The sequence below is a fragment of the Eptesicus fuscus genome, chromosome 20, assembly GCF_027574615.1.
Source record: "Eptesicus fuscus isolate TK198812 chromosome 20, DD_ASM_mEF_20220401, whole genome shotgun sequence".
Lineage (NCBI taxonomy): Eukaryota > Metazoa > Chordata > Mammalia > Chiroptera > Vespertilionidae > Eptesicus > Eptesicus fuscus.
Window position 1 is genome coordinate 22,314,503 of NC_072492.1, and position 27,050 is coordinate 22,341,552.

The 27,050-nt window shown below is 42.9% G+C and overlaps 1 protein-coding gene across 1 annotated transcript in view; it reads left to right on the forward strand.

Annotated features, from left to right (window-relative positions):
• Nucleotides 1-27,050, forward strand: part of MYO1D (myosin ID) — a 273,970-nt gene that overhangs the window by 174,056 nt on the left and 72,864 nt on the right. Inside the window, exons 20-21 of the mRNA XM_008147767.3 lie at nucleotides 3,905-4,018; nucleotides 22,577-22,731. Coding sequence (XP_008145989.2) covers nucleotides 3,905-4,018; nucleotides 22,577-22,731 — 269 coding nt within the window. The remainder of the gene's footprint in view (nucleotides 1-3,904; nucleotides 4,019-22,576; nucleotides 22,732-27,050) is intronic.

Consider the following 27,050-nt stretch of genomic DNA (forward strand, 5'->3'; position numbering starts at 1 on the left):
TCTGTTTCTGTAGGCACGTCTCGCTCAGGACAGTCCGTCCGGCTGCCAGCACTCTGTGTGCATGGCTGGCCATGAAACTTAAGGCTCTGATGGCATTTGTGGAATATAATGAACAACATAAACTGATGAACAAAAATAGATCCAGAGACCCAGAAGCATCGAACAGACTGTCAAACCTCAGAGGGAAGGCAGGGGAGGGTAGAAGGAGGGGAAGGGTAAGAGATCAACCAAAGGACTTGTATGCATGCATATAAGCATAACCAGTGGACACAGACAGTAGGGGGATGAGGGCATGTGCTAGGGGGGGGGGGGGGGGGGAGCAGCCGGGGAGAGGTCAATGGGAGGAAAAGGAGACATATATAATACTTTAATCAATAAAGAATTTAAATTTTTAAAAAAGACTCTGACGGGAAAAATTAAACTCATCAAAAAAAACGCTTTATGAGAAAAGACAATATACAAATAAATCTCAACCATTCCAACCAGGAGAATAAATAATTTCAAATCAGCGATCTGTGTGCTTCTATAGTGCCTGCAGCGCTAGAGAGCTTTTTATTAAAGAGGTGGCTTACTCTTAAAGGGGCGCGCAGCCCCAGGTACATAAAAGCAAGCCGCCCACAGTTCCTTTTTCTTCAGTGCAGCAATCACGGTTTTCCAGGACCAAACTGGGCAAGGGGGACTTTAGCTGTTGAGCACCTGTGCTTTTATTGGCCACTTGGGGATTTTGTTCTTACATTATGCAACCTCCCACGCGCTGCAGCCTCTCCCCCTGTTTTCCCATCTGACAGTTCCCATATCAACACCGATTGGCCCATGCGGGGAAGGAGAGTTCTTGAAATTATCCTGTGGGATATAAAGCAGCGGTCACCAACCTTTCAGACCTCACGGACCACCAGTGTCCACAGACCACCAGTTGGCGACCGCTGATTTAAACGACTCTCATAACTAACGGAGGAGAAGGGATGTAGTATTACCCTGTAGGTTGCCCACTTCTCTGTTGGGGGCTGTGAGGTACAAGACAAAAGGCACCATAAGATCGTGACCCACAAGGAGCTAACTTACTGTTGATGAAATAATAAGGCAGTAAATAAAAATCTGTCATGGGTAGTTGGGATTCTACATTGTCTTTGTTTTGTCTTTGTATCGTGGTAGATAGTTTATATACAGGTAAATACTCGTTATCTGAAGTGTGCAGGTGAGTTTGGACTAGTACATACCCCCATGTAAACTTAAACGCTGTCGAGAGACAGAGCCTTCCCATCACCCTAAAAACCTCCTCATGCCCCGTCCCAGCCGTGTCCCACCCCCACCAAAGGCAGCCACTGTTCTCATCTCCTTTACCATACATTCGTTTCGCTGTTTCCTGACCTTCATTAAAAAAGAAATCATACAGTTTTATGTAAGATTTTTACTTTGTTTTGAAGTGAACTTGTTAGTCTTCTTTATAACTATTTTGATAACTTACCTGTAGCAGTTTTACAAGGAAAGCAGCTTTTTTATGTACTTCCAATTTAAAACCATGTGTATAATCTCTTATATTGGCTGAAATCATTAGACCTAGATTAGTGGGTTATAGTCATTCGATTACTTATCACAAGGTTTAATAAGTAACACCAACCTCTTGCCAAACATAGCTTCAACTGTAAGTTTAAAAAAACACAGTGTTCTACACTGCTATTTTAACAAGTATGTTTCTTATAACGAGCATTCATGGTCTAAAAATTACAAGTCAGCTGTCCTTGAAATTGTTCAAGCTTTCCAATTATTAAATGAAAGATTTGCACTTTTAATAGAGAGATTTAGAGAGTAGCTCGACTTCGTAAGGAGAACCTACAGACTAAGGATAGATGTAACTTGATTGTGTTGGTATTTTGGACATATCGGCCAACCTTCTTTCCGTCTTTCTTGCTGAACAAAGAGTAACGATGGATCCAGGGTTTTACATCAGCAAAAGCACTCACGCCAGTGCTCCTCCTATTCTCAAGTATCCTGCTTTAAAAGAACCTTGTGCCCTTTATATCAATGTTAATTTTTTAATTTCATTCTTGATTCTACTTATACTCTATCTATTTCTCCTACAACTATGGATAGAAGTTCAGAGAAAACAGCGATCGTTTTTCACTATAGGAATTGAAAAGGTTTTATAATGGAATGAAAACTTAAGCAATATCTTGAAATACACATAGATAAAAAGAAAAAGGAAGGAGAAAATCAGAAATAGAGAACATAACATCACACAGGATTGGAAGAAATAAATAAGTAGAATAATGGCGGATAGGAAAACTTGAAAGTTGGGTAAAAGAATCACAGAATCTGAAGAAAGGGACCTTGGGAATCCCTAGACTTCCTACTGCAGCACAAACCCCCTCTACCACACCCACTGAGCTTCCACTTGAATCCTACGGGGGGCACTTACTGCCTTCTCGTAGGGCCCCTTCTTTTTATGGATAGTCATAATTAGGAGACAGTTATTTGTGCTGTAGGCAAGAAGGCACTGTCCATTTTTGAACGTGTATTTAATGGCACAGTGTCATTCTACTCTAGGGAATTTAATCTGTGCATTAGGGAAGGGGCAGAATGAGTTGTTTCATATGGGGGTTACCTTTTTCTTTCACAGCTTCATTGAGATATAATTGATACAGCATCCTATGCACCATTTTAAATCACACAATCCAGTAGTTATTAGTATATTCACAGAGTTGGGTCTCCATTACCACAATCAATGTTTGAACGTTTTTATTACCCCAAAAAGAAACCCCACACTCCTTAGCCGTCATCCCTCCAGACCTCTCATCTCCCCCAGCCCTACGTAACTACTAATCTACATCCTGTTTCTATCCATTTGCTGCTTCTGGACATTTCATATAAATGGAATCATACAGTATTTGGTACTTTGTGACTGGCTTACATTACTTAACACGTTTTTTAAGGTTCATCCATGTTATAGCATGTATCAGTAGTTCACTTTCTATTGCCAATTTATAGTCCATTGTGTGAATACATCACATTTATCCAGTCCAGTGTCAGTTGGGTGACATTGGGTGGTCTCTGCTTTTTTGGCTATTATGGTTAATGCTGCTGTGAACATTCAGGCACAAGTTTTTATGTGATTCTGTTGTCAATGCCCATGGGTATATATACACACGTAGGAGTGAAGTTTCTGGGTCATATGGTAACTCTCTGTTTATCTGGCTGAGGAGCTGCCAGACTGTTTTCCAAAGTGACTGCATCACGTTATATTCTCCCCAGTGGCGGTGAGGGCTCCAGTTCCTCCACACCCTGACCAGCACTTGTTACTGTCCGTCCCCTTTATTATCATCGTCCCAGTGGGCATGAAGTGGCATCTCATTGTGGTTCCGATTTACATTTCCCTGGTGGCTGATGGTATCAGGCATGTGTTCATGAGCTTATTGGCTATTTGTAAGTCTTCTTTGGAGAAATGTGTATTCACAATTAAAAACCCATTTTTAATTGTGGGGTTTTTTTTGTCCTTTTATTATTGAGTTCTGTATTCTAAATACAATATACATTTTATTCTTTATATGTTTTAAATACACGTCCCTTATCCGGTATACGATTTGTACACATTTTCTCCTATTCGGTGGGTTATCTTTGCATTTTCTTTATAGTGTCTGGGGTACATGGTTTCAGTCTTTGAATCATTGCGGGTGGTTGTTGGTTGTTTGTTCCCCTTACGTTCTAAAATCACGGAGTTTAAATTGTAAAATCCCACAAATCTGGACACTGCTCCTGCTTTTGCATCTCTGCTGCGTCCAGTAGAGTGGCCGTCTGTTAAAGGCTGCGTCTCCACCGCCAGCCGCCTCTGCCCCTCGACGTGTCCCTCGCAGATCATTGAGCTTCACGCCTCATGAGATGGTACAATTGTTGGTTGGTTTTCTTGCAGGTCAATCGGTTCAGTAAGGTGGAAGACCGCGCCATTTTTGTCACCGATCGTCACCTGTATAAGATGGACCCCATGAAGCAGTACAAGGTGATGAAGACCATCCCTCTGTACAACGTGAGTGTTCTCCGCTTCTCTCCGAGCAGAGGAGTACCAGCCTGGGTGGGGTTCGTGAGCCACTCGTGGGCTGACAGTCTGGTCACTGGAACCTTCGGGGCTTTAGAAACCCTTGAAATGTTATGCCCATCTTACGTTCTATACCAATGTACAGTTTTCTCTCAGGAGGACCCAAGGTTTCCAGTAGATTAATGAAAGCATTTTTTTTTTAAAGCATAAAGACTCTGCGTTCTATGTGATCTTTCTCTGGTCCTCATTCTACTTACTGCTTCACTGTTGTGATACATAATATGTTTTCTCATTTATTTTCATAAGGCTTGTTCTTTCTCTATGCCTAATCCCGCTCATTGCTTCAGTGTGGTGACACCTAATATATTTTCTTATTTATTTTCATAAGGCATGTTTTTATACGGAAATGGAATCAGGTAGAGGAACAGTAGAGAATTACTTTATGAAAGCATTACCTCTCTTTCAAATGTAAAATGTATGCTGCTCCCAGAAGTTCTTTTCAGCAATATATCTTACCTCTGATCTAAACCCACTCGGTGGCTCACTGTCTCCACGGGCTTTTCAGATTCTGGAATCAACTCCTTATTTGAAATGAGAAATTGGGTAGGTGTCTCTTTGAATTTCAATACGAGATTTCTTTTTCATTTTTTTCCCCTGCTGTATGAGGTCTGCTTAACAAGTGACTGTTTGTTCTAATTCTTCAGAAAGATCCTACTAGACCCCAGATCTCTTCATGTGAAAGGTGATTTTCTCTGTCTGTTAGTTCTTAATGAGGGAGGTCTGTGCCGGTCCCATGGTAGACTGTATGAGGAATATTATTAAAGAGTCTTTTAAGTCCTTTTGGTCTCTGCAAAAGGGAGTAGGAAGCACATTGTTTTGTAGCTGTATTTTGTTAAATCGGGAGTCTCGTTGGTTGTGAGGTACAGAGAAAGCAAATCATTCCTGGCTTTGCTAAATGATGTAGAATATCACTGCAGGATGATTGCTGAAATTATTGCCCAGGTTGAGATTTGTCTTCATTATGCACCCCTCTCCACCACACCACACACACACACACACACTCTCACTCACACTCTCTCTCTCTCTCTCTCTCTCTCTCTCTCCTTTTTCCCTTTCAGGAGAAGGCTAATGGATTGCAGCTAATAAGAAAATGCTCTTCTAAGACATTCTTGATTGTATATATTCTTAGCAAAGACTTGTAATCTTATATACCAGTCACAATTGAAGCCTAATGACCCTGCCGTCTTAAAGTAAGAGGTGAAGGAAGATAAGGGGGGGATCAGATTTTGCCTAAGTCTAATGAAGTGTGGAACCAAACAAACATAAATTGCGGTATGCGTTTTATTTCCTTTTCTTGTTTTCTGTTAAGTGGAGATCAGTCAGGCACAGAATATAAATTCAGTAGCTCAACAACTCGTTGAACTGAAGTTCTTTTCCCAACCTCCCTTCCTTTTTTATGTCGACTGGTGTATATTTATATTCACGGTTCCCCTTATCACATTATCACAATTCATGTTCCCAATGTCATCGAAATGAGTGATGTTTAACAATTGTAGCGAAGGTTAAACAGTGTCAGCCAGATGGATGTACATGGTCGCAGGTGCTCTCAGTACTTGGCCCATATCCTCTTGTACCCCCTTATTTTCGGGCACACCGGCCTAACTTCCAGCAGCCAACATCTTTGTCAAAAGGCTATGCTGCCAGAACCCACTTTGCCCCATGCACAGAGGACTGGAAATGCCGCCCCTTCTCCCCCGCCCCCACCCAGCCACCCAATAACTAACAGGTGTTGGGGGATAAATACTCCAACACTGTCACCATTGACCGAGGTCATTCTGAGGTGTGTTTTCTACCGTTTCCTAGACCTGCCCTGCAGGAGTAAGCTGCAGCTGCCCACTGGAAGCTGATGGGCCGTCCTGGCTGCCTCCCCTTGCCTGAACCCCTCTTCACCCCCTTGCCAGTGTCCCTGCACCTCCCAAGTCAGTTCTGTGTGCCCATCAGCCTTTGTTCCAGGGTGTGCTTTGGGAGGAGCCAACTTCAGGGTAGTGACTAGGATGGAGCAAGTCGAATGGGATGGGGACTGCCACCTGGGTCGGTAAAAATGTTTTACGTCCAAAGCAAATGTGGCAACGCAGTAAGTCCGGACGTGGGTATATGTTATTTTATTCTTTATACCTTTTGTATGATCGAGATATTGTGAAATTAAAAACACAGTTTAAGACAAGGAACCCTTAGAAATGATAATGCTGATCATAGTGATGGAGCCACTGAGAGAAGAACGATTTTCATGTTAACCATGTTGAGTTTTAGGCGTCGTGAAACTTACAAGTATACATTTCATAGGTAGTCGAAGGTCTCATGTTGTAGGGAGGGGAAGAGTTCAGCACTTATGATAAAAATTTAAAAGCAGATGCGTGTACAGCTGGATGCTGAAACTATGAGTCTAGAGGGAGGAAGGGGGCAGATTATTCAAGAACATCCATCCATTAAACAGTGGGAGAGAATCGCTGATGGGAATGGAATAAAAAGGAAATCTCTTCTCTATGGTCCTCCATATTCTCAACTCTCTTTTTTTAAAATATATTTTTATTGATTTCAGAGGGGAAGGGAGAGGGAGCAAGAGAGATAAGGAACATCAGTGATGAGAGAGAATCATGGATTGGCTGCCTCCTGCATACCCCACACTGGGGATTGCAACCCGGAGCACGTGCCCTGAACAGAGCTTGCAATCCGGGCACGTGCCCTGAACGGGAATTGAACTGTGACCTCCTGGTTCATAGGTCAATGCTCAACCACTGGGCCATGCTGGCCAGGCTCAACTCTCTTTTCATGTGCTAAACAAGCTCTCATGTTTCTTCGGTTCCATCTGGTATGGATTATTCTAGGAAAGAAAAGAACTATGAGAATACCATGTTTCAGAAGCAAATTGGAAAGTTTTCAGAAATAAGAGTAATCGATAAAAGCATAGAGCTCAGTGTGCCACGCTCCTCTCCTCTCATGCTCTGCTTTTCATTCCTCCGTCTGCATGGGTTCCCGGGAACAGATTGTGACCATAAACTGTCATAAGTAACACTCCGCTGTGTTTCCAGTAAGGTTACAGGTGGAAGTAAGGGGGAGGAGCCTGAGAGAGATCCAGGACACACCGCCACCCAGGCTTCAGAGCAGCTCTAAGGGACTGGGTTACCCTGTGGCCCTCAGCAGCATGAATGCTTAGATAGTCAAAGTTTCGGCCATTCTCTCCATCTCTACCTCTCTGTGTGTGTGTCTTTTTACTGTCAGTTACTTTTCTTTGCAGCATGGGCCAGCACTAGGCTCAGGTCTAAGTCAGCCAGCCCAGCACACCATTAGATTTCGTCCTACACTAACATATTGAACACAGTGTCTCAGATCAGGCCTCACCATAGCAACCAATTCTGCATGAGCCAAATTGGTATTCTAGTTCCTTGTCAAGTACTTGCAATTCTATGCATAGCCTTTCCTGACTTTTCCTAGTATGCCACATATAGCATGGGTAAAGATCACAGTTCCTTTTGAGTACAATTGATCTCTTCCCTCTGCACTTTTGACCGTTGTCCTTAGTCCCAAGCCCCATTTGGACCTGGGTCACAAATCATGCTGAGTACTGGGGCGGGTCATTAGGTTTTCCCGGTGGGGGAAAGGATCAGTGGGAGAGAATAGCTTCAAATAGGCCAAGTTCATCAGGCATCCTTGAGTCCTTGGAGTCTGCCCACCTGCCCCCCTTCCAATTGCCAGAAGCCCAGTCTTTCTCAAGCAGGACTTAAATTGTGCTATATGTGCAGTAACTTATGGTACATGTATGTGCGTGCAACAGTCATCATTGTGGCCCTTCCTGCGTCCAGCTGACATCTGTATTTCCTATAAAATCCCCTGATTGTTAAAAGCCGTGCAAGCCAAACAAAATGTGTCTGGGGCGGCACTCAGCCCACAGGCCACCATTTGCTAATCCTGTGTTAAAAGGTCTCTACTTGTCATTTGTTATTCTAAAGGAGCAGTAACCATACTCCTTGGTCTCCTCCATGCCAAACGTTAAAAATTCTAAAATCGATTATGTGTTTTATTCTAGACCTTGTGTAGTAGACACAGACATGAACCAATTTTCACTTTTCAAAAACTAACAGGATCCCTAACCGGTCTGGCTCGGTGGATAGAGCGTCGGCCTGTGGACTGAAGGGTCCCAGGTTCGATTCCAGTCAAGGGCATGTACCTTGGTTGTGGGCACATTCCCAGTAGGGAGTGTGCAGGAGGCAGTTGATCGGTGTTTCTCTCTCATCGATGTTTCTAACTCTCTATCCCTCTCCCTTCCTCTCTGTAAAAAAAAATCAATAAAATATATTTAAAAAATAAAAATAAAAACTAACAGGGTGTTGGCTTTAGAAAAATGATTTCTACTTCCGTGAGGCAACGAAACAGTGAAGGGACTCTTTGATAGAGGTGTCTTTCCTGCCTGGAGAACTTTCTACCCCCTCGGAGTTCACTGCTGCTTCTGTCCCTACAATTTATAAGTGTTTGGGGTGGGTTTTTTTGCCGTATTTGTTTTCTCTCTCTTATGACACTTTGCCACTAAAATGCCCCTGTGTGCATTCTCCTAAGAATAGGCCTTCTCCTTCATTACCACGGTACTCTTTTCATATCTGAAAAATGAGTATTTCCATAATATTTAACATCCAACACAACTCAAATTTCCTCAATTGTTCAAAGAATGTCTTTTGTACACCTTTCCTGTATGAGAAACAAAAATTATGTTTAAAAAACAAATGGGGCTTGGGACTAAAGACAACGGTCAAAAATACAGATGTCAGTATGAGAAACAAAAATTATGTTTAAAAAACAAAATTCAGCCCTGAACAGTGTTGCACTAATTGGTTAGAGCATCGGCCCATGGACCAAAGGGTTATAGGTTCCATTCCTGGTCCAGGGCATGTGGCTGGGTTGCAGGTTCAATCCCTGGCCCCTGTCATCATCCATAATGACAATCCGTCCTCGGGTAGCTGGAGAGGAAAGGCTGCCTGATGGTTCTTATAAACTTCTACAACCATTCTCCCGCCCCTGGACTGGTGACCACCATGTTACTCTCTCTGTAGTTGTGCATTTTCTAGAATGTCGTATAATTGTACTCCTGCAGCAGATGGCTTTTGCAGACTGGCTTCTGTCACTTAGCAACAGGTATTTGAGGTTCCTCCGTGTCTTTCCATGACTTGATGCCTCGTTTCTTTTTCATCACTGAATAATACTCTGTTGTGTGGATATACCATAGTCTGTCCATCTGCCTATTGAAGGACATCTTGGTTGCTCCCCGTGTCTGGCAATGCTGAGTAAAGCAGCTATAAGCATTCACATGCAGGTTTTTGTATGGACACACGTTTTCAAGTCATTGGGGTACGTAGCCATGAGCAAAATTGCTAGATCGTGAGCTGACACTAAGTTTGGCTTTATAAGAACTGCCAAATCGCCTGCCAAAGAGACCGTGCCATTTTGCACTCCCACCAGCAACTAATGAGAGTTCCTGTTGCTCCACATCCTCATCATGACCGGTATTCTCAGTTTTTTTCTAAAAATTTAGCCGTTCTGACAGGTGTATGGTGGTGGCATGTATTTTTCTATGACCCTCAACTGTGTAACTCAGCACCTGCTGGGGTCTCAGTTCATCTTTGACTACAAGCATAGCTCTCCACACTCTGTCAGTGCCTGGCTTTTGTGCTCAGGAGATAAAGGCTGATCTTTCTGTAAAACTAAGCAAAATATAACTAAAAGAACAACTGGGCACCTTTCCCCCCCTCCCATTAGCAAAAGTATTCTATCAGTGTATCATTGAACAATGACTCCAGTCACTCTTCACAGGAAAGATAAAAATGGGAAGTCATGCTAGGTTTTGGAGGGTATGGTCTAGTCAAGTAATTGTCAACAACAACCTGAGAATGAAGCATTCAGGTTATAGGTGGCCCCTTTATTAGCCACAGAGAGACTTCCTGTGTGCAAATACTGCCTGGTTATGGGTACGGTTTCCGCCGGCTGGAATCTGTGTCATTGTCCTTAGGATCCTCCCCCCTGAGTCACTCGCTACACTATATTCGTGAGCCGTAATATCAAATTAAAGCCGTAATTCCAATACAGTTGTCCAGAAACGTTAAAATGTTTTACCTTTAGGGGTTAGTGGGGTAAGAATTGGAAGGATTTGCGGAGCTGGTAGGGAGACTGTGGTTGCTGCGGCTTGAACTCAGGCGGGCAGGAATCCACGCAACTAGTAGTGTTGTATCCAAAACTGGGGTTGCCACCCCTTTGACTCTGGGAATCACCCTAGAGATCACGGTCGATTGGTGAGGAAGATCGCACCCCGTGGCCGGCGCATTTCTGCCAGGGGAGCCATGCGGACACAGGCTTACCCCAGCCAGCGCCCGGGGAGCTGGTTGCCAAGACTGAGTTTAATTTGCGTAAACATGAAATCTGTTCACTGGTTTCGAGTGAAATGGCATAAACTGAAACATTTAACCTGACCTCAGCCGGAACCCGCCTTCCCCTTTTGTCGGAGAGCTGTGCCCGATGGGTTGGCTCTGCCCGTGAATGCTGTTTGATACAGTCCCTTTTTTATCGGTGTGGGCTCAATGGCTAAGGAAGCCGCCAATTAATTACACAAATACATCCCTTCGTTCTGTGGAGAATAGGAAGCAAGCTGGGGAGAGAACGGAGACGCTTATCTGAACCGGTGTGACAGTGTTGTAGCAGTGAATGGATTGTAATTATGCCGGGCTTCAGGCTTTATTACTCTATCTGACGCGACTTGCTAGAAAGATAGTGTTTTGTTTGGAAGATGGATTGTCCTTGTAATGTGTCCAGGGGTGAACCCTACTGAAATCCCGGGGCCACCAGCTCTGCTCCCCCTCACCATTTCTAAGGCACAGTCGCAGGAGAAGGTGTTTCCATGGTAATCTCGGGGGCAGCAGTCAGCTGATGTCTGGCCCTGCCTGCCTGAGCTGGTGTGCGCCAGCCCTCTCCCCTCCCTCCTCCCTCGAGCCTTGAAACTATGTTTATTAGTCCTCTTTAATGGAAAGGAGAAAACCCCTTAATGTCAGACGCTGAGTGGCACTCAGGTTTATTTATTTATTTGCTGAGGTGATAAATTTACCTTCCTAATTGATCCTCAGCAGGTCCCGGAAGCTGTGTTATTTTGAACACCTTGTGCAAACGTTTTATGTTTGCCTGTTATAACAAAGAGAGCCGCTTACCAACGTTAGCTATTCGGAAGCCCCTATTCTTAGGGGGGAAAGTGCCATCTCTATAAAGAATTTTTAAAGATGCAGATGTTAAGGTTATAGTTTAATTTTTTTAAGAATCTCTTCTTGCTCTGAAGGCTTTGGCAATGAAACAATCTTTGCACTCTCCTTCTAATTTTTTATTTAGCATTCGATTTCATTATTGGATTTGAGGGATCCATGTGGGTTTAAATACTTCTAAGAAAAATGACTTCTAGCCATGTTCTCTCTCTTTTTCTTGTTCTTTCTTTTTTTTCTCGGTAAGGGAAGAGGAAGTGAGAATCCCAGAGGTAAGCTATCGATTATTTTCCTGACATGTGTGTAGAAGAAAATGCCTTTTGTCATACCAGTTAGAGACCACAGTTTATGTTAAACAGTACTAAGCAAACTGATTTATAATGTCAGAAGTCAGTGCTTCCCGGCAGGAGGTAGAGTCCATTTTCATCCGTACTGTACTTGGAAATTCAATTATAAATGTAAAACCAGTGTCTGAAAGGAACAAGTGTTAGAGCCAATTTATGACCCCTTTAAGAAGCCATCTTGTTAAAGAAACACAAAGCCTTTTTAAAAGCTGAGGTATAAGAAAATTAGTTTGACACCACCATATTTATCCAGAGGTCAGATTCCTAGAAACAAGATCCCTTTAAAACAAAGTCCTAAATGGAGGCATGGACATACAAAGATCTCTGCGGCCCTGGCCGGTTTGGTACAGTGGATAGAGCATCGGCCTGCAGACTGAAGGGTCCCAGGTTCGATTCCGGGCAAGGGCAAGGACCTCAGTTGCAGGCTCAATCCCCGGCCGTGGTTGGTGTGCGTGGAGGAGGCGACCCATCCATGTGTCTCTATCTCATTGATATTTCTCTGTCTCCCCCTCCCTAAAAGTCAATGGGAAAAATATCCTCAGGTGAGAATTAAACCACCCCCCAAAAAAAAAAACAACAACACATAAAGAGCTCTGGGTGTGCAGAAATAGATGCCACTAAGCCAAGACAGGGCCCTCTTGTATGCAGTAAACACTTTTGAGCACCTCTGGGGCGCTGGGCGTTTGCCGCAGACGCGATAGAATAGTGCGTGGGTCCCACAGTCTCTGCCCACAGGCCTCATAGCACAGGCCTGTGGCGGCCACGTGGGTGCACATTACAGGCATCTTCCTCTCAAGAGGAAACTGTCCCTCAGAAAGCTACAGCACCCGCCCAAGGCTACAGAGCTCACAGGGACTGGAGCCCTGGGAACCACAGCCCTGGGTGACCTCCTCCTGCTGCCTCCCTTCCAAGACAAGTAGCACATACGAGTCAAATCCTATCTTAAGAGGAGGGTGGGGGGAATAACAAGAGTAATATTCGTCCCATGCCCAGTACCAGGCTTCAGACGGCTTAAGTAGACGATCGCTCCATCTTTCTAAGAATCCTGTGCAGGAAGTTAAATATCCTCTTATCAGTGAAGAAACCAGTTCTCAGAGATGTTAGCCACTGGGGCAGGACTCCAGGGCAGGTTTTTTGCACACCAGAGCCCAAGGGAGCCTTCTAGCTGAGTTGCCTACAAAACGCTCTTTTTCTCTCTCCCGTTCCCTTTGTTTACTTGCGTAAGTCTCTCTGAGCATAATCATGGCTTTGTAAAATATTTCATCTTAACCTTTTGAGAACAGGTGGCCTGTGGGCCCTGGGGATCCTGTAGGAAACTGCCTCATCTAGACTAGCTTCTGTCCTGGCCACGCCCCGCAGGCCAAGGGCTCTCCGGCATATGGTCCCTTAGGATACAGAGAAAGAAAAAGAAAACCTGTGCTTCCTCTCTGTCGGAGAAGAAGAAAAAGCAGCCCCTCTGAAGACAGCTGCCACATTGTACTTCCGTTTGCACAGCTGTTTCTCTCTGAATTGCAGCCCTTCGTCTCCGAGAAGGAACATGTAGGAAAAGGTACCACCGTCTCAGGTGGGCCAGGAAAAATGTGCTGCTTTCCCTGCTAACTGGATTCGTTGGAGATTTGAATATGATATGATTTAGTTTCCACTTTTAAAACCCAAGTCAAAAATGTGAGTAGCTTCTAACTCATGGGTCCTCAAACCTTGGCTGCACATTGGACTAGCCTGGGGTGTTTTGTTTTGTTTTTTTATTCTGATACCCAGGCCACACCCCAGCCCCATGAAATCAAATTTCTGCAGGTAGGCCTAAGCATCAGCATGTTTTATAGCTCCCCAGGAAGAGTTTCAGGGGCTCATGTGTCCGTGCAAACACTTGTGCATTTTTCTACGCTTGGGCACCTGTAGCTTTTTTTCAGATTCTTAAAGGGATGTGTGAATTACTGTTTTGAGCAATACAGATTTTTTTTAAAATATATATATATGTTTTTATTGATTTTTTTAGAGAGAGGGGAAGGGAGAGGGATAAAGAGAGAGAAACATCGATGGATCGGCTGCCTCCTGCACGCCCCCTACTGGGGATCAAGCCCGGAAACCCGGGCATGTGCTCTGACAGAATCGAACTGGGGACCTCTTGGTTCATGTCATGGGTCGACACTCAACCACTGAGCCACACCGACTGGGCCAGACCAACAGATTTTAGGTGGCATGGTGAGGTTTATTTCATAGGAAGCTAATTCTGACAGCATTACAAAGTATGGACAGAAGTGGGAAGAGGCTGGTGAAATAAATACCATTTCAGGGGCTCTCAGAATCGTCTCAATGGAAACAATGGCACCGGAGATAAAAGAGTCAAGCCATATTGCATTACTCTTAAAGTTAACTTTTCAAAAAGATTTTCTATGTGCCAGGCACTAGTTTCATGTTCTACATGCATTTGTGTAGATAATGTTTTCATCTTCCCTCGGAGGTAAGTAATATTATTAACCCCATTTACGGTGAAGAATCTGATGCACGGAGCACAGATCAGGTTTACCCAAGGGCATCGAGTGGCAGTGCCCAGATTTGAGCCCAGGCAGGGTGGCCCAGAGCCTGTGCCCTGCCTGCCCTGTGCTGCCTCCCAGTTGAGGATGGGTGAGTGGGGGGATGGAAGAGAACTCTCTGGGCTTGGGACGCAGTGTAACTGGTGGCCCTTCATGGAAACAGGGCCCTGAGACAGAGAGCGTTGAGGGAAAGGAGGTGGGTTTCATTTGGCCAGGCCAGAGGGGTGGTCCCATGGGCGCTCCAGGGGGCCCCTGTCTGTCTCCCCATCTGGAGGCCCAGAGAAAGGTCTAAGCCTGACATTCACATTTGAGAGTCATCAGTATTTTATTTATTTTTTTAAATATATTTTTATTGATTTCAGAGAGGAAGGGGGAGGGAGAGAGAAATAGAAACACCAATGATGAGAGAGAATCACCGATCAGCTGCCTCCTGGAGGCCCCCACTGGGGATCAAGCCTGCAACCCTGGGCATGTGCCCCTGACTGGAACCGAACCCAGGACCTTTCAGTCCGCAGGCCGATGCTCTATCCACCGAGCCGAACCAGCGAGGATCAGGGTCATCAGTATTTTAAAGAGGGAAACTTGCAGGCCCTTCTCCCCACACGAGGCTTGTGTCGTCCACTCCTGTGGTGTGTGCCCCCTGGCTCCTCAGTTGTACTGGGAGCTCCCTGAGGAGAAAGCTGCATTCCCTGACCCATGTGCATGCGTCGTCTGGAAGAGAGTGGGAACTTCCGGTTCTGGACAAGACGGGATGGATGCATTTCTCCTCTTCCTTCTCCCTAAAGATCGCTAAAAACAATGGACGTTACAGTATAAAACAAACTGATTGTGTTACATAGGAAGACTGACAGGTGGAGAGGAGGTGGACTAGCTAGGGGCCCAGGGCACACCCGAGAAGCAGTATGCCCGGAGCTCCCTAGGTTTCCTTTGGCCTCCTCTGTACCCTGGATGGGAGCGGGCAAAGCCCGACACAGAAGCACCAATAGACACAGGCAAGAAAGGCTCGCTCTCGCTTGCCAACGGACCAGGAAATGGACAGCCTCGCAGAACAGAAACCTTTTTGTCAGTAAATCCTCTTCTCCAGAACAACACCGGGGGTGGAAATTGCCGGCCCCCCAACTGCAGTCAGCTAGGGCCTCGTGGAGAGACTAGACCTCTACCCTCACCCGGGAATAAAGAGGCACCCCTCCCAGGCCCCGCGGGGTGGTGTCAAAGGGCCCAAAGGGGAGCCGGGACTTCCTGCCCCCACCCCAGGGAAGGGAGGTACCCCCTCTCCGCTGAATAGCATCTGGGGAGGCTGAGGGAGGAGCCTAGGTTTCCACCCCCTCTTGGTGGTTCCAGGGTGCCTCCCACCAGCAGTAAAGCTGCCCCCTTCCCTTACTGATCCCTGTGTATTAGGAACCTGCAAAAATGGGCAATTTTCACTAGATCCAGAGTCTGATAACACAATACCCAAATGACCCAGCTACAACTGAAGATCGCTCTTGCTCCCTAAAAGAGAGTGGCATTAGCGTGCACGTATTCAGCTTGTTGACAAACATAGGGTGAGGGAAGGAAACCTAAAAATTGAGTGAATAATCCTTTTGCATTAAGAGGATCATTCATTTGTATGTTTTTTTTAAAAAAAAAATTCAATTGAAAGACCAATTAGGAAAGCAACTTAATTAGTTTGGTATTTTAAGAGAGACAGAAAAAATAAATTTAAATTGGATAATATAAAACGCAATTCAATTAGTAAAACAATTAGCTTTGTAAAATAATAATCTAACTGTTAGGACCCAGTTATTTGGTAGTTTTCTCTAAATCCGTGGTTGTGTGCGATTAGAATCACTTGGGGAGCTTTTAAAAAGTACCGATGCCCAGCTAGATCCCAGACCAAATAAATCAGAGCGTCCCCAGTGATTCTGTGACGAAGCCAGAGTTGATAGCCATTGGCTAAATCAACCGTAGGTGATAAATAGAACATGAATGGGGGGTATTGTATATCTTCTGAACCGTCCAGATAGAGATGGCGAGGCTTAGACACTAAATTTTGCATGCGCCTTCTAAGGGAGCACCCTGTTGGGCCATTTGTCTTGCTTCATGCATCCTTGAGATGAATCTGGTGATCTGTTCCCCAAGCCCACAACAGTAAATACGACGGTGTAATTAAAAGGGAGTCAGCCTCTTTCAGGCAGACATATTGATAGCTGCAATATATGAAAACGTAAAGGACGGAGAGACTCAGAGGAGACTTAGCTCAATTCCACTGGATGGCTTGGTATTAAAACTCGTTGAAGTGATTTCTTGAGCTATTTCCTCAGAGCCGTATTTCTGGAATTAAGGTTCAACTTTGCGTGAAATCCCTGAACTCCAGGTTGCAAGAAGACAAACCCATGAAATCAAGCTGCCAGGTATTTTTGAAGAGAGACCTCCAATAGGCCTGCCTGTCTGGAATGATTTTTTTCTTTCTTTTCTTTTTCTTTTTTTTTTTCTTTTTTTTTTTTTTGCAAAAAAGAAAACAATTCATCATTGGGCTGATACTCATGAACTGGTAGGATCTAACCACCTTTCTCGTAAGGAATTTGACAAATTTAATCTAAAATTGAAGAAAACAAACTTGCATGCCACAAATCAGGTACTTGAAACAAAGGGCAAAAAAAATTTCAATTGAAAGACCAATTAGGAAAGCAACTTAATTAGGTTGGTATTTTAAGAGAGAGAGAAAAGGAAATTTAAAATGGATTAATATAAAACGCAATTCAATTAGTAAAACAATTAGCTTTGTAAAATAATAACTTGACTATCAGGACCCAGCATTTGAATTAACAAGGAGGCCGTGGCAGGCCCTGCTTCCTCTCCAAAGGAGTTTATATGTGAACATTATCTAGGTTGTAAATTTCCTGCTTGGTGGTGCCCTGTCAGGATGTGGAATATTCAAAAGAAGTGGAAGTTCCGTGTGGAGATGTTATTTATTCGGTGCAGTTAAGATGGCTTAGCTTTGGAAACTTGTTAAAGAGTTTTACCACGTTGCTTTCATGCAGCTGTTAAAATCGAGAGTTGAAAGCCCTTGTCAATCAAAGATGTAAACTTAGCCCTTTAGTCGGTTGATTACAATTACTTTCATTGACCTGAATAATATCGATCAATAGTACTAGTCTCCTAACTAGGTGCTTGTGTATAAAGTCAACATCCTGGCTTCCAGACAATTTTTTGGTGACTGCTCCTGGCCCATATTTTGTGTAATAGGTTTTATTTCACAGTTAGTCTGTCATGTGATGTTTGCCTTGGATTTTCCTTTATTATTCCCATCCCAACTCTCTTTCTGGTACACCTTTGTCTGTCCTTTTCATTTTCCATCTGCTGTGTCTTTTTGTTTTAGATGCATAGTTAAATTTTGCTTTTGACCTAATCTGTGCTCCTTCTTTACCCAATAAAGCAATTGTATCCCATTCGCATTTCTTACAGAAACTGATGATTTTTTTTCTTACATTTAATAATGTTATGTAAATACTTTTTAATTATTCCATACTATTTCCTTTATTTTTTCAAGTTGCAATGTTGATCAAGTTTTTGTAAATATGCTTTTATTGACTTTAGAGAGAGAAGAAGGGAGAAGGAGAGAGAGATAGAAACATCAATGAGAGAGAAACATTGATTGGCTGCCTCCTGCGTGCCCCCTACTGGGGATAGAGCCTGCAACCCAAGCATGTGCCCTGAATGGGAGTTGAACTGGTGACCTCTTGATGCATGGTCCACACTCAAACCACTGAACCACACAGGCCAGGTGGTCAAGTTTCATTTATTTCCTTTTTACTAAATATTATAGAGTTATACATTCTTTTGAATTCTAATAATGGTTACTATTAAATGTTTAAACTGATCTCTCTTAATCAATACCAAGAATAAATCAGATTTACTGACATCCTTCTATGAATAATGACAAAATTAATGTTTTCTTCCTCTCCGCTTCCTATATCTTCCTACATTTTCAGACAGAAGGAGCACCTTTTTTAAAAAGTGTTTAAACCTGAGTGTTATTTTCCTGTGTAGATAACTTATTTTCTATGCCTAGATACTTGAAGATTGCTTTCCCCTTGTTCTAGCAACTCGAAACTTTCTCTGGGCTACATCTCCATGTGATTGTCTGTTAATTTACTAGTGGTTGGGCTGATACCTGTGACTCCTATCTAAAGACTCAAATCTTTGACATTGAGAAATTTTATTCAACTCTTCTTTGATGTTCTGCAGTATCTATTCTGTCACTTACTGCTTCCATTGTATTGCCAATTTGTCATGTTTATGTTTCAGAATTATCTCACCTAATATTTAGGTCTGTTTCACCCTCGTTTCATAGATGAGAATGCAACATCGGGAGTTTCTTTTCTGGTTCTCTCCGCTTTCTTGCACTTACTTCATGGCAAAGGAGGGCATCTGCTCCGAATCCTAGAGTAGCCTCTTGCTTCCGAACAGCCCAGTTGTGTTCACTGATGGGCCCTCCTGACTGAGGAGGCTCTGAGAATTGAGGTCAAGGTTATCCTCAGAGACTCTCAAATCTTCAAGGCCAAAGAAGAAGTAGTCTTGGATTTATCATAGCATTGAGAGCCCACAGATTGTGAGAAATAAGGCGACTAATAGGCAAAAGCCTTGATAAGGAGTTTCACTTCTGTTCAGAGGAATATTTGCGTGTTGTGGCTGCTCAGAGATAACTGGGGAAGTGACCCCTTCCCTAACCAATGTATTTCCACACAGTACCTCCCCTTGCCATGGTACAAGTTTGAAGTCTGCAGATACTGCTATAACATCCTCTTTTAGATTTGAGTGTAAAAACCCATAAAGCAGAGGGGGGTTGCTTATTTATCTTTTTATACCCTGAGTTGCTACTATTTGATCCTCACCACACTTGTATAAGGTAGACCAGGCATCTGGTGTGATCTTTATTTTGCAGAAAAGGAGAGAGGTGCCCAGGAAGTTAAATGACTCATTCAGGATCACCTGGCTGAATTGGGGTTAACATCCAGGTTATGCCCAGCTGGTGTGGCTCAGTGGTTGAGTGTTGACATATGAACCAAGAGATCAGGGTTCGATTCCCAGTCAGGGACCATGCCCGGGTTACAGGCTTGATCCCCAGTGGGGGGGTGTACAGGAGGCAGCCAATCAATGATTCTCATCTTTGATGTTTCTCTCTCTCTCCCCTCTCCCTTCCTCTCTCTGAAACCAATAAAAACACATCTATAATAATAAAAGGGTAGTATACTCATTAGACGGGACGTCCTTCCTGACAAAGCCAGCCTGGGTCCCAGGTGCCTGCCTTCAGCCAGAGGAGGGAAGCCCGGGTCCTGGGTGCCTGAGGGAAGCCGGTGCCAGCAGCCGGGGGAAGGAAGGCCTACTCTTGCACGAATTTTCGTGCATCGGGCCTCTAGTGTTTTTTTTTTAAATCCAGGTCATCTCTTACTCCACTGCTTTTCCGCACCTTATATCCTGTCTCCCAGAACAAAAGGAGACTTTCTAGATGCTGTTTGTCCTGCCTTGGCCATGGCAGGGGCTTCATCTTTATTTGTGTAGCAGAAGATACGAGGTGCTGTTTTTTCCGCTGGCCTGAGCAAACGCATGAAGAATTCCCATGGACAGCGATATAAAGCCACCCATACAGGCTGGCATAGGGAAGCCCACACTTGGAGGTGGGAGGATGGCTGGGACAAGAGTCAGCAGCTCCTCCCTGCTGGCCCAGACAGCACCTCGGGAGGGACCCTCTCTCTGTATACCCTCGGCATTCACTGCTGACTGTCCTTGAACCCCTGCAGCTAATGCTCCTGGGACAAGCTGGCAGGGCTACTGCTGTTAGAATTCTCATTTTATTAAACTTTAATCAAGCTCTCCAGCGAAGTGCCACATAAATTCAATTTTGAATTTTGTATATGAAATAATCAAATGAGAGTGAAGCACCACCGACATAAAATGTTTTTTAAAATGAAAATTATGCTTTTAATTTAATCACCTAAAAATCAGCTGGATGGGATACATCTAAGTGGCAGAAAGATTGATTTATTCTCTTGCCAGTGGCCTCAGAAAGCCTAGGATCTACATAGATTTGTGCACTGACTTCTAATTCCTTGAATATTTTCTCTTCTGTCCATTAAGCACTGACCCTGGCATTCTTTACGCGTAAAATCAATAAAATAAAAAAACTCACCTCCTATGAAAATGTATTCACCTGGTGTTTAGGAATACTTATTTATACAGCTTATCAGCTAACCTCATTGAGCCTCAGTTTCCTTATCTGTAAAGTGTGGGCTTGGAACTCAGTGGCCTTCCAAATGTGTGAATTGTTAATGTCGTTTGATATTCGTCTCTTCCACTGGGTTATGAATCCCCCTAGTACAGGGGCTATACCTTCAGCCTCTTAAGGTACTCCCGCCCCCCCCCCCAGCTGCCTGGCCCTCTGCATTGCCCCCAGTGGGTACCCTGACAGTGCTGATTGCCAAACAAAGCTGACAGCACCTGTGGCGGCCAGGAGGTGGCACTTTGGTATTTTCTGCAATTGAAGAACAAACCACAGAATGAGAAATCACTCCGGGTTTTGCTTTGCTGACCAAAATAGAATATCTAGGAGGCAAACAATCAGGGATCTATGTTTTTTATACTTACATGTAATAAATGAGATTGGCTTTTGGTAGTGGTGACGGTTTACAGGTTTATGGGTCTTGATACATGCATAGATTTGTGTAACAGCCACCACAGTCAGGATGCAGAGTCATCCATCACCCCCAAAACCCGTGTATCTGACTCCCCCGATCCCAAACCCTGACAACCACTGATCTGTTTTCCATCCTTAGAGTTCTGTCTTCCAGACATCACTTAAGCGGAGTCCTGCAGTAACCTTGTGAGACTGGCTGCTTGGCTCAGCATAATGCCTTTGAAGCAGATCCATGTTATTGATATCAATAATTTATATCACTAGTTCATTCCTTGTTACTGCTGAATAGCATTCCAATGCATAGATGAATCAATGAGCGTTGTAAAGATGTATCAATAAACATCAAACAAAGATGTTTATCCATTCACCAATTGATGGATATTTCAGTTGTTTCCAGTTTGGGGCAATTATGAATAGAGTTGCTGTTAACATGCATGCATAAGCTTCTGTGTGAACATAAGGTTTTATTTCTTTAGGATAAATGCCTAGGGGTGGGATTGCTGGGTCACATGGTAATTCCATGTTTAACTTTTTGAGGAACTGCTAAACTGGTTTCCCAGTGACTGTGCCGTTTTGCATTCCCACCAGCTGTATGAGAGTCCCAGCAGTCCTGCGTCCCCACCAGCACTTGGTGTTGTCACCTTTCTGTTGCTATTTCGTTTTTGTTTCGTTTTCACGTGGGCCATTCTGATAGGTTGTGATGATATCACATGGTAGTGACAATTTGCAATTTCCTAATGGCTAGTGTGATGTTAGCGGTGGCATTTTTGTAGATGTCATTGATCAGTCTAAGCCTTCTCCTAATCAGTTTGCTGAGAGATTTTTATCATGAATGAATGTTGACTTGTAACGTGCTTTTTATGCATCAATTGATATGATCATGTGGCTTTTTTATTCCGTTGCTATGATGTATTACATTGATTGATTTTTAAATACTGCACTAGCTTTTCATTTCTTAGATCAACGCCACATGGTCATGGGTTATTGTTTCTGTACATTATTGGATTCGATTTGCTGATATTTTATTGGCCATTCTTACATTCCATGTTCATGAAGGATATTGGATATTGGCTTATGGTTTTCTTGTTACTGCCTTTGTCTGTTTGTGGAACCAGGATAGTGCAGGCCTCATGGATGAATTAGAAAGCTTTCCCTTCCCTTCTGTTTTTAAAGAGAGAGATGGAGAATCGGTGTTATTCCTTCTTTAAACATTTGGTTGAATTCACCAGTGAAAACATCTGAACCTGGATTTTCCTTTTTCAAAAGATCTTTAACTAAAAATTTAACTCCTTTAATAGATATAGCAGTATTCAGGTTATCTACTTCCTTTGGGGTGAGTCTTGGTAGTTTGTGGCTTTCAAAGAATTACTTGTATAGGGTGGTCTGTAGTGATATCCATCCCCTCTTCCTTTCCTCATATTGGTAATTAGATCTTCTCCCTTTTATTTTTTCAGACTAGAGGTTTAGCAGTTTTATTGATCTTTTGAAAGAATCAGCTCTTTGTTTTGTTGATTTTTTTCCTATTGTTTTTCTGTTTTCAATTTTATTGACTTTCATTCTTTATTATTGCCTTCCATCTGCTTGTTCCATGAAACTTGACAAAAATTAAAGTCATCCGGGATGGTGACCAATTATTAAATTACAAGGTGTATTTTTAAATGTATTCCTTTGAGAACCAACCTAATCGTTTTCCGTGTGTCTCTCTGCAGTTGACCGGCCTGAGCGTCTCCAATGGAAAGGACCAGCTTGTGGTGTTCCACACGAAAGACAACAAGGACCTCATCGTCTGCCTCTTCAGCAAGCAGCCGACCCACGAGAACCGAATTGGAGAACTTGTTGGCGTCCTGGTGAATCATTTCAAGAGGTAACGTTGGATTTTTGTAACTACGACAAGTTTCAAACACGTGAACTCTTCAATCATGACTCTCACTGAACTCGTGTGCCAATGTTAGTGTATTGATCTCTTTTCCTTCATAAAGACCACTTAAATCACCTGTTTCCCAGAAGGCACAATGAGCATCCAGGCTTAGTTTCGAGAATAGGAATGACCCTTACTTTTCCATCCTCCGGCTCTACCAACAACCAGAGGGTTCCCTAACGGTGATTTTGTCACTGCCCATCCAAACGTAATGAAATCAAAAAAGATAGAAAAATGACTTTTTGTCACAGCTTCTCGCTTAACCCAAATACGATCATCGGGTATGTCTACTGTGAATATAAACCAATTAGAAGGTAGGTTTAGAGTGACATATAGGTCCATGACAACTAAAGGAATTCCTGAGTGACGCAACAACCTCGACAGAAACATGGCGTTGTGATGGAACATGGCATCTTCTGGGAACTTCGTAATGAAACGTCAATGTATCTGGGGTACTTCTGTGTGTGTGTGTGTGTGTGTGTGTGTGTGTGTGTGTGTGTGTGTGTGTGTTGTGACAATGAGGTGAGAAATAGAAACAGAGAGCCGATCCTGAGGGTGATGAGGACCAGTGAAAGGGTAATTTTAAGCAGGGGAGTGATGTTGTCTGGTTCTTTATTGGAGTTGTTTTAGGAGTGTTTTTCTTCCCAGAGGAGGCCATGGGGTATTTAGGGTGGGTGTTGCGCTGACTCCAAAGTCAGATGTTCTTCCCACGGTGGCAGACTGTCTCTGCCTCCCCACCACCCTGATGCTGCAAGGCCGCTCCTCAAAGCTCAGCAACCGAGACATGAGCCCAGTGTCCCGTTCCTTTTCCTCCTAAACGACGTTTCCTAAGTTGCCAGAAGGAACCGAGTATTCCTTATGAGGATTGTTCATTCTTTAGGTTTAGACATGACTTCTTTGTCTAAACAAAGGCATATTTACAATCCGATGTCCACACGTCTGATTCTACTGTATTAACTTTTGTTGGTAAATGTATGGAGTATAATTTTAGAAGTGGGCTGCAAAGACCGTTTCTTTTATGTCATCAAACCTTGAATCCTAGATCAAAGTAGATCTTTAAGTATCTTATACAGTTAAATGCTCCTTAATGCTATGATTAAAATAATATTTAATGATTATCTGGGGGAAAAATAAGAATCTAAATAAGGAAATATCAAAAAAATAATAATAAACATATGGACCTTTGAAAAACTCCCTTTCATCTGCCAAATAGTTATAAAGCTAAGGGGAATACTGAAGAGTTTAGGATGGAGAAGGCATCTCTACAATAAAATTTATAACTCAAATAAGTAGGCTTATTTTCCTCCTAATATTTAGTTATGGCAAAAGATGGACAATTAAAGGGATTTTAATTTGGATGCCTGTACTAATAAATAGTTTTGCCTGGGAAATTGAAGTATTTTTGCTCAATCTGGATCTTGTTTAGCAAATCCCAACCCCTGTTACATGCCTCTACATGTTACCTGTGAATCTGGTCCTTGAATCCATCATTGCTTCCTTTCCTCAGCATATGCATTCTCAGATGTGTTTCTAGTTGCATTCCCTCAAATCTTTAATACAGGGGGGGCAAAAGCAGGTTTACAGTTGTTCATTTGGAAAATAAAACAATAATTAATAAGTTATTAGCCCTAACTGGTTTGGCTCAGGTTCGATTCCGGTCAAGGGCATGTACCTTGGTTGTGGGCACATCCCCAGTGGGGGGTGTGCAGGAGGCAACTGATTGATGTTTCTAACTCTCTATCCCTCTCCCTTCCCCTCAGTAAAAAATCAATAAAAATATTTTTTAACAAAAAAATAAGTTATTAAATAACAATACAAAAATAAACTTTGTACTCACTACTGTTAACCTACTTTTGCCCCACCCTGTATATGTAAGATTTTTTAGTGTCTTTAAAAGTTATATATGGAAGAAAGAAAAGGCTGTTGAGTTGATTTTTTTAGTTTCGTGCACGGGTAGGTTCCCTAGGTCTGGCCTGTGATCTGGGCCGATCAGGTTCCCCGCCTCCCTGCCTCCTCTTTCCCTGGCTCCGTCAGCGCCCCACCACCCCACCACCACCACTGGTTGCCGCCGCCATGTTCCACACCTCCCCCTGGTGGTCAGTGCATGTCATAGCAAATGATCGAACTCCCGAGGGGATACTTTGCATATTAGCCTTTTATATATATAGGTTTTTGACCTATGAATTAAGAGGTCAAGTACCAATAAGAGATCAAAACCCTCCTTCCTGCCCCCAGAAAATTCAGGCTTGGCATTTTGACTTAGGGTTAGAGTCATCAACTGCTATTGACTTCTTGAGGAAAGGTTAACTTGATTTTTTTTTCCTACTTTCCTTTATTGTCAACTATCATATCATTGGTTTGACTTCAAGAAACAGATTGTGTTTTACAAGCGTAAGGACGTGGCACAGAATCATATTTATCTGTGTGTTAATTATGGAAATCTAAAAGTGAGATGCTGTAATTTCAGATCAATCCTTTATCTTTCAGGTAATTTCCTTAAAGTACATCTCGAGAAATTCTCTAGTTAGAAGTTACGAGGAAAGGGCTAAAAATAAAACATGCTATTGAGAGACTAGATGTGAAAAGGAGTCACTGTCTTGAAAAATTATAAAAGACAAGGATTAGGACATAAAGTCTATGAGAGATATTCCTGCCAAGTTTCAGAGAGAAGAGAAGTAAAAAGTTTGGAAACGAGTTTAGACCAGCACAACACTATATCCAAAACAGGTAAAGATAATATAAGAAAAGAAAATTGTAGTCCAATCTCATGTCAGTACAGAGATTTTAAATCCTAAATAAAATGCCCAAAAATTGGATCTGAGAGTTTTTTTAAAAGAATAATGTATCACGACCAGTGAGGCTGTACTCTAAGAATATAAGGGTGGCTATCCATTAGAAAGGTGTATTAATCTATGCACATATAATAGTTCTCAAAAAAAGACAAAAATACTATTTGATAAAATTTAATACTTCTAATAAGTAAACACATTTAGGATATGTTAATGAAGTTAAACAGGCTTCATTACTGCAGTAATTCTCAGAGCCTTTGATATGCCTTTGTTTGTTTTAAATATAACAATAAGGGTATGTACTTGTGTGTGTATGTATACACACAAATATATTTATAGAGTGTATGTGCGTATATATATACACACACATATATATACATATACATGTGTATATATATGTGTGTGTGTGTGTGTGTGTGTGTGTATATATATATATATATATATATATAGTGTCCCAAAAATACATATATGCACTTTAACAACTGATTCTATTACATTTTGAAAATGAAATGTATTTTAATAAACACTGCCTTTATAATTATTAAAAGTATGTATACACATTTTGGGACACACATATGATTGTGTATATTATACACTATTTCTGGAAAAATATGCTGGAAGTGGGTAACAATGTTTGTCCCTGGAGAGCAATTGGGGAGATGGGGTGCTGGGACAAAGAGGTAGGAGGGAGATTTATTTATTTTTCACTGTAAGTGTTTTGCAGTAAATATATGTTACTTATCGAATTTTTTTTTCATTTTAACAATAAACAAATGGCAGCTAGTTTTGCGGCATATTATTGATGGCTTTAAAGTCACGGCTATTTTCCTTTCCTGTTTAGAAAAGCAGCAGAGAACAAAAGCGCTTTCTAACTGAATGATCCGTCGCATGGCATTCGAATACCTTGATATAAAGCCAAGTAAAGCCTCCTGGAATATCCCTATTCTGTATGGTCCCATTGTACACGGCACGCGGAGCCCAGTGGGTTTCCTTCCGGGGGGAGGTGGGGCGGGCCAGCGGTTTGCCGGGCCAGCGTGCTTTGCAGAGGTTCTGAAACGGCTGGCTTGACTTTAGTATCGCATCCCAGCAGTGACTACCTGCTGGTAATGAGCGTTCCTGCCCACCAGCAACCAGATGGGCTGACACTGGCTGCCCTAGCGAGGGAGTCGCCAGAAACGCTGCGATATTCGGCTGTCGGAGGACCCATCTGCCTTCTGCAGCTGCCCAGGCATTTGCCTGTCTGGGTGCTGGAAACCTCAGCACAGCCCCAGTCCCGGGCATTGGAAGGTATTTTTCCTGTTCTGTGTCTGTGGAGGAAAGCCAGAAGTCAGTGCCATCTGCTTCTTGTTTCTCGAACGCAGTCTCCTGAATATCTGCTTACTTAAAGGAGCGCCGTTACTGAGTTTAACTCAACACTTGACCTGTTTCTCTGTTATATTTTGCTAATGTTCTTTTTAACTCACGGGTAGACGCAGA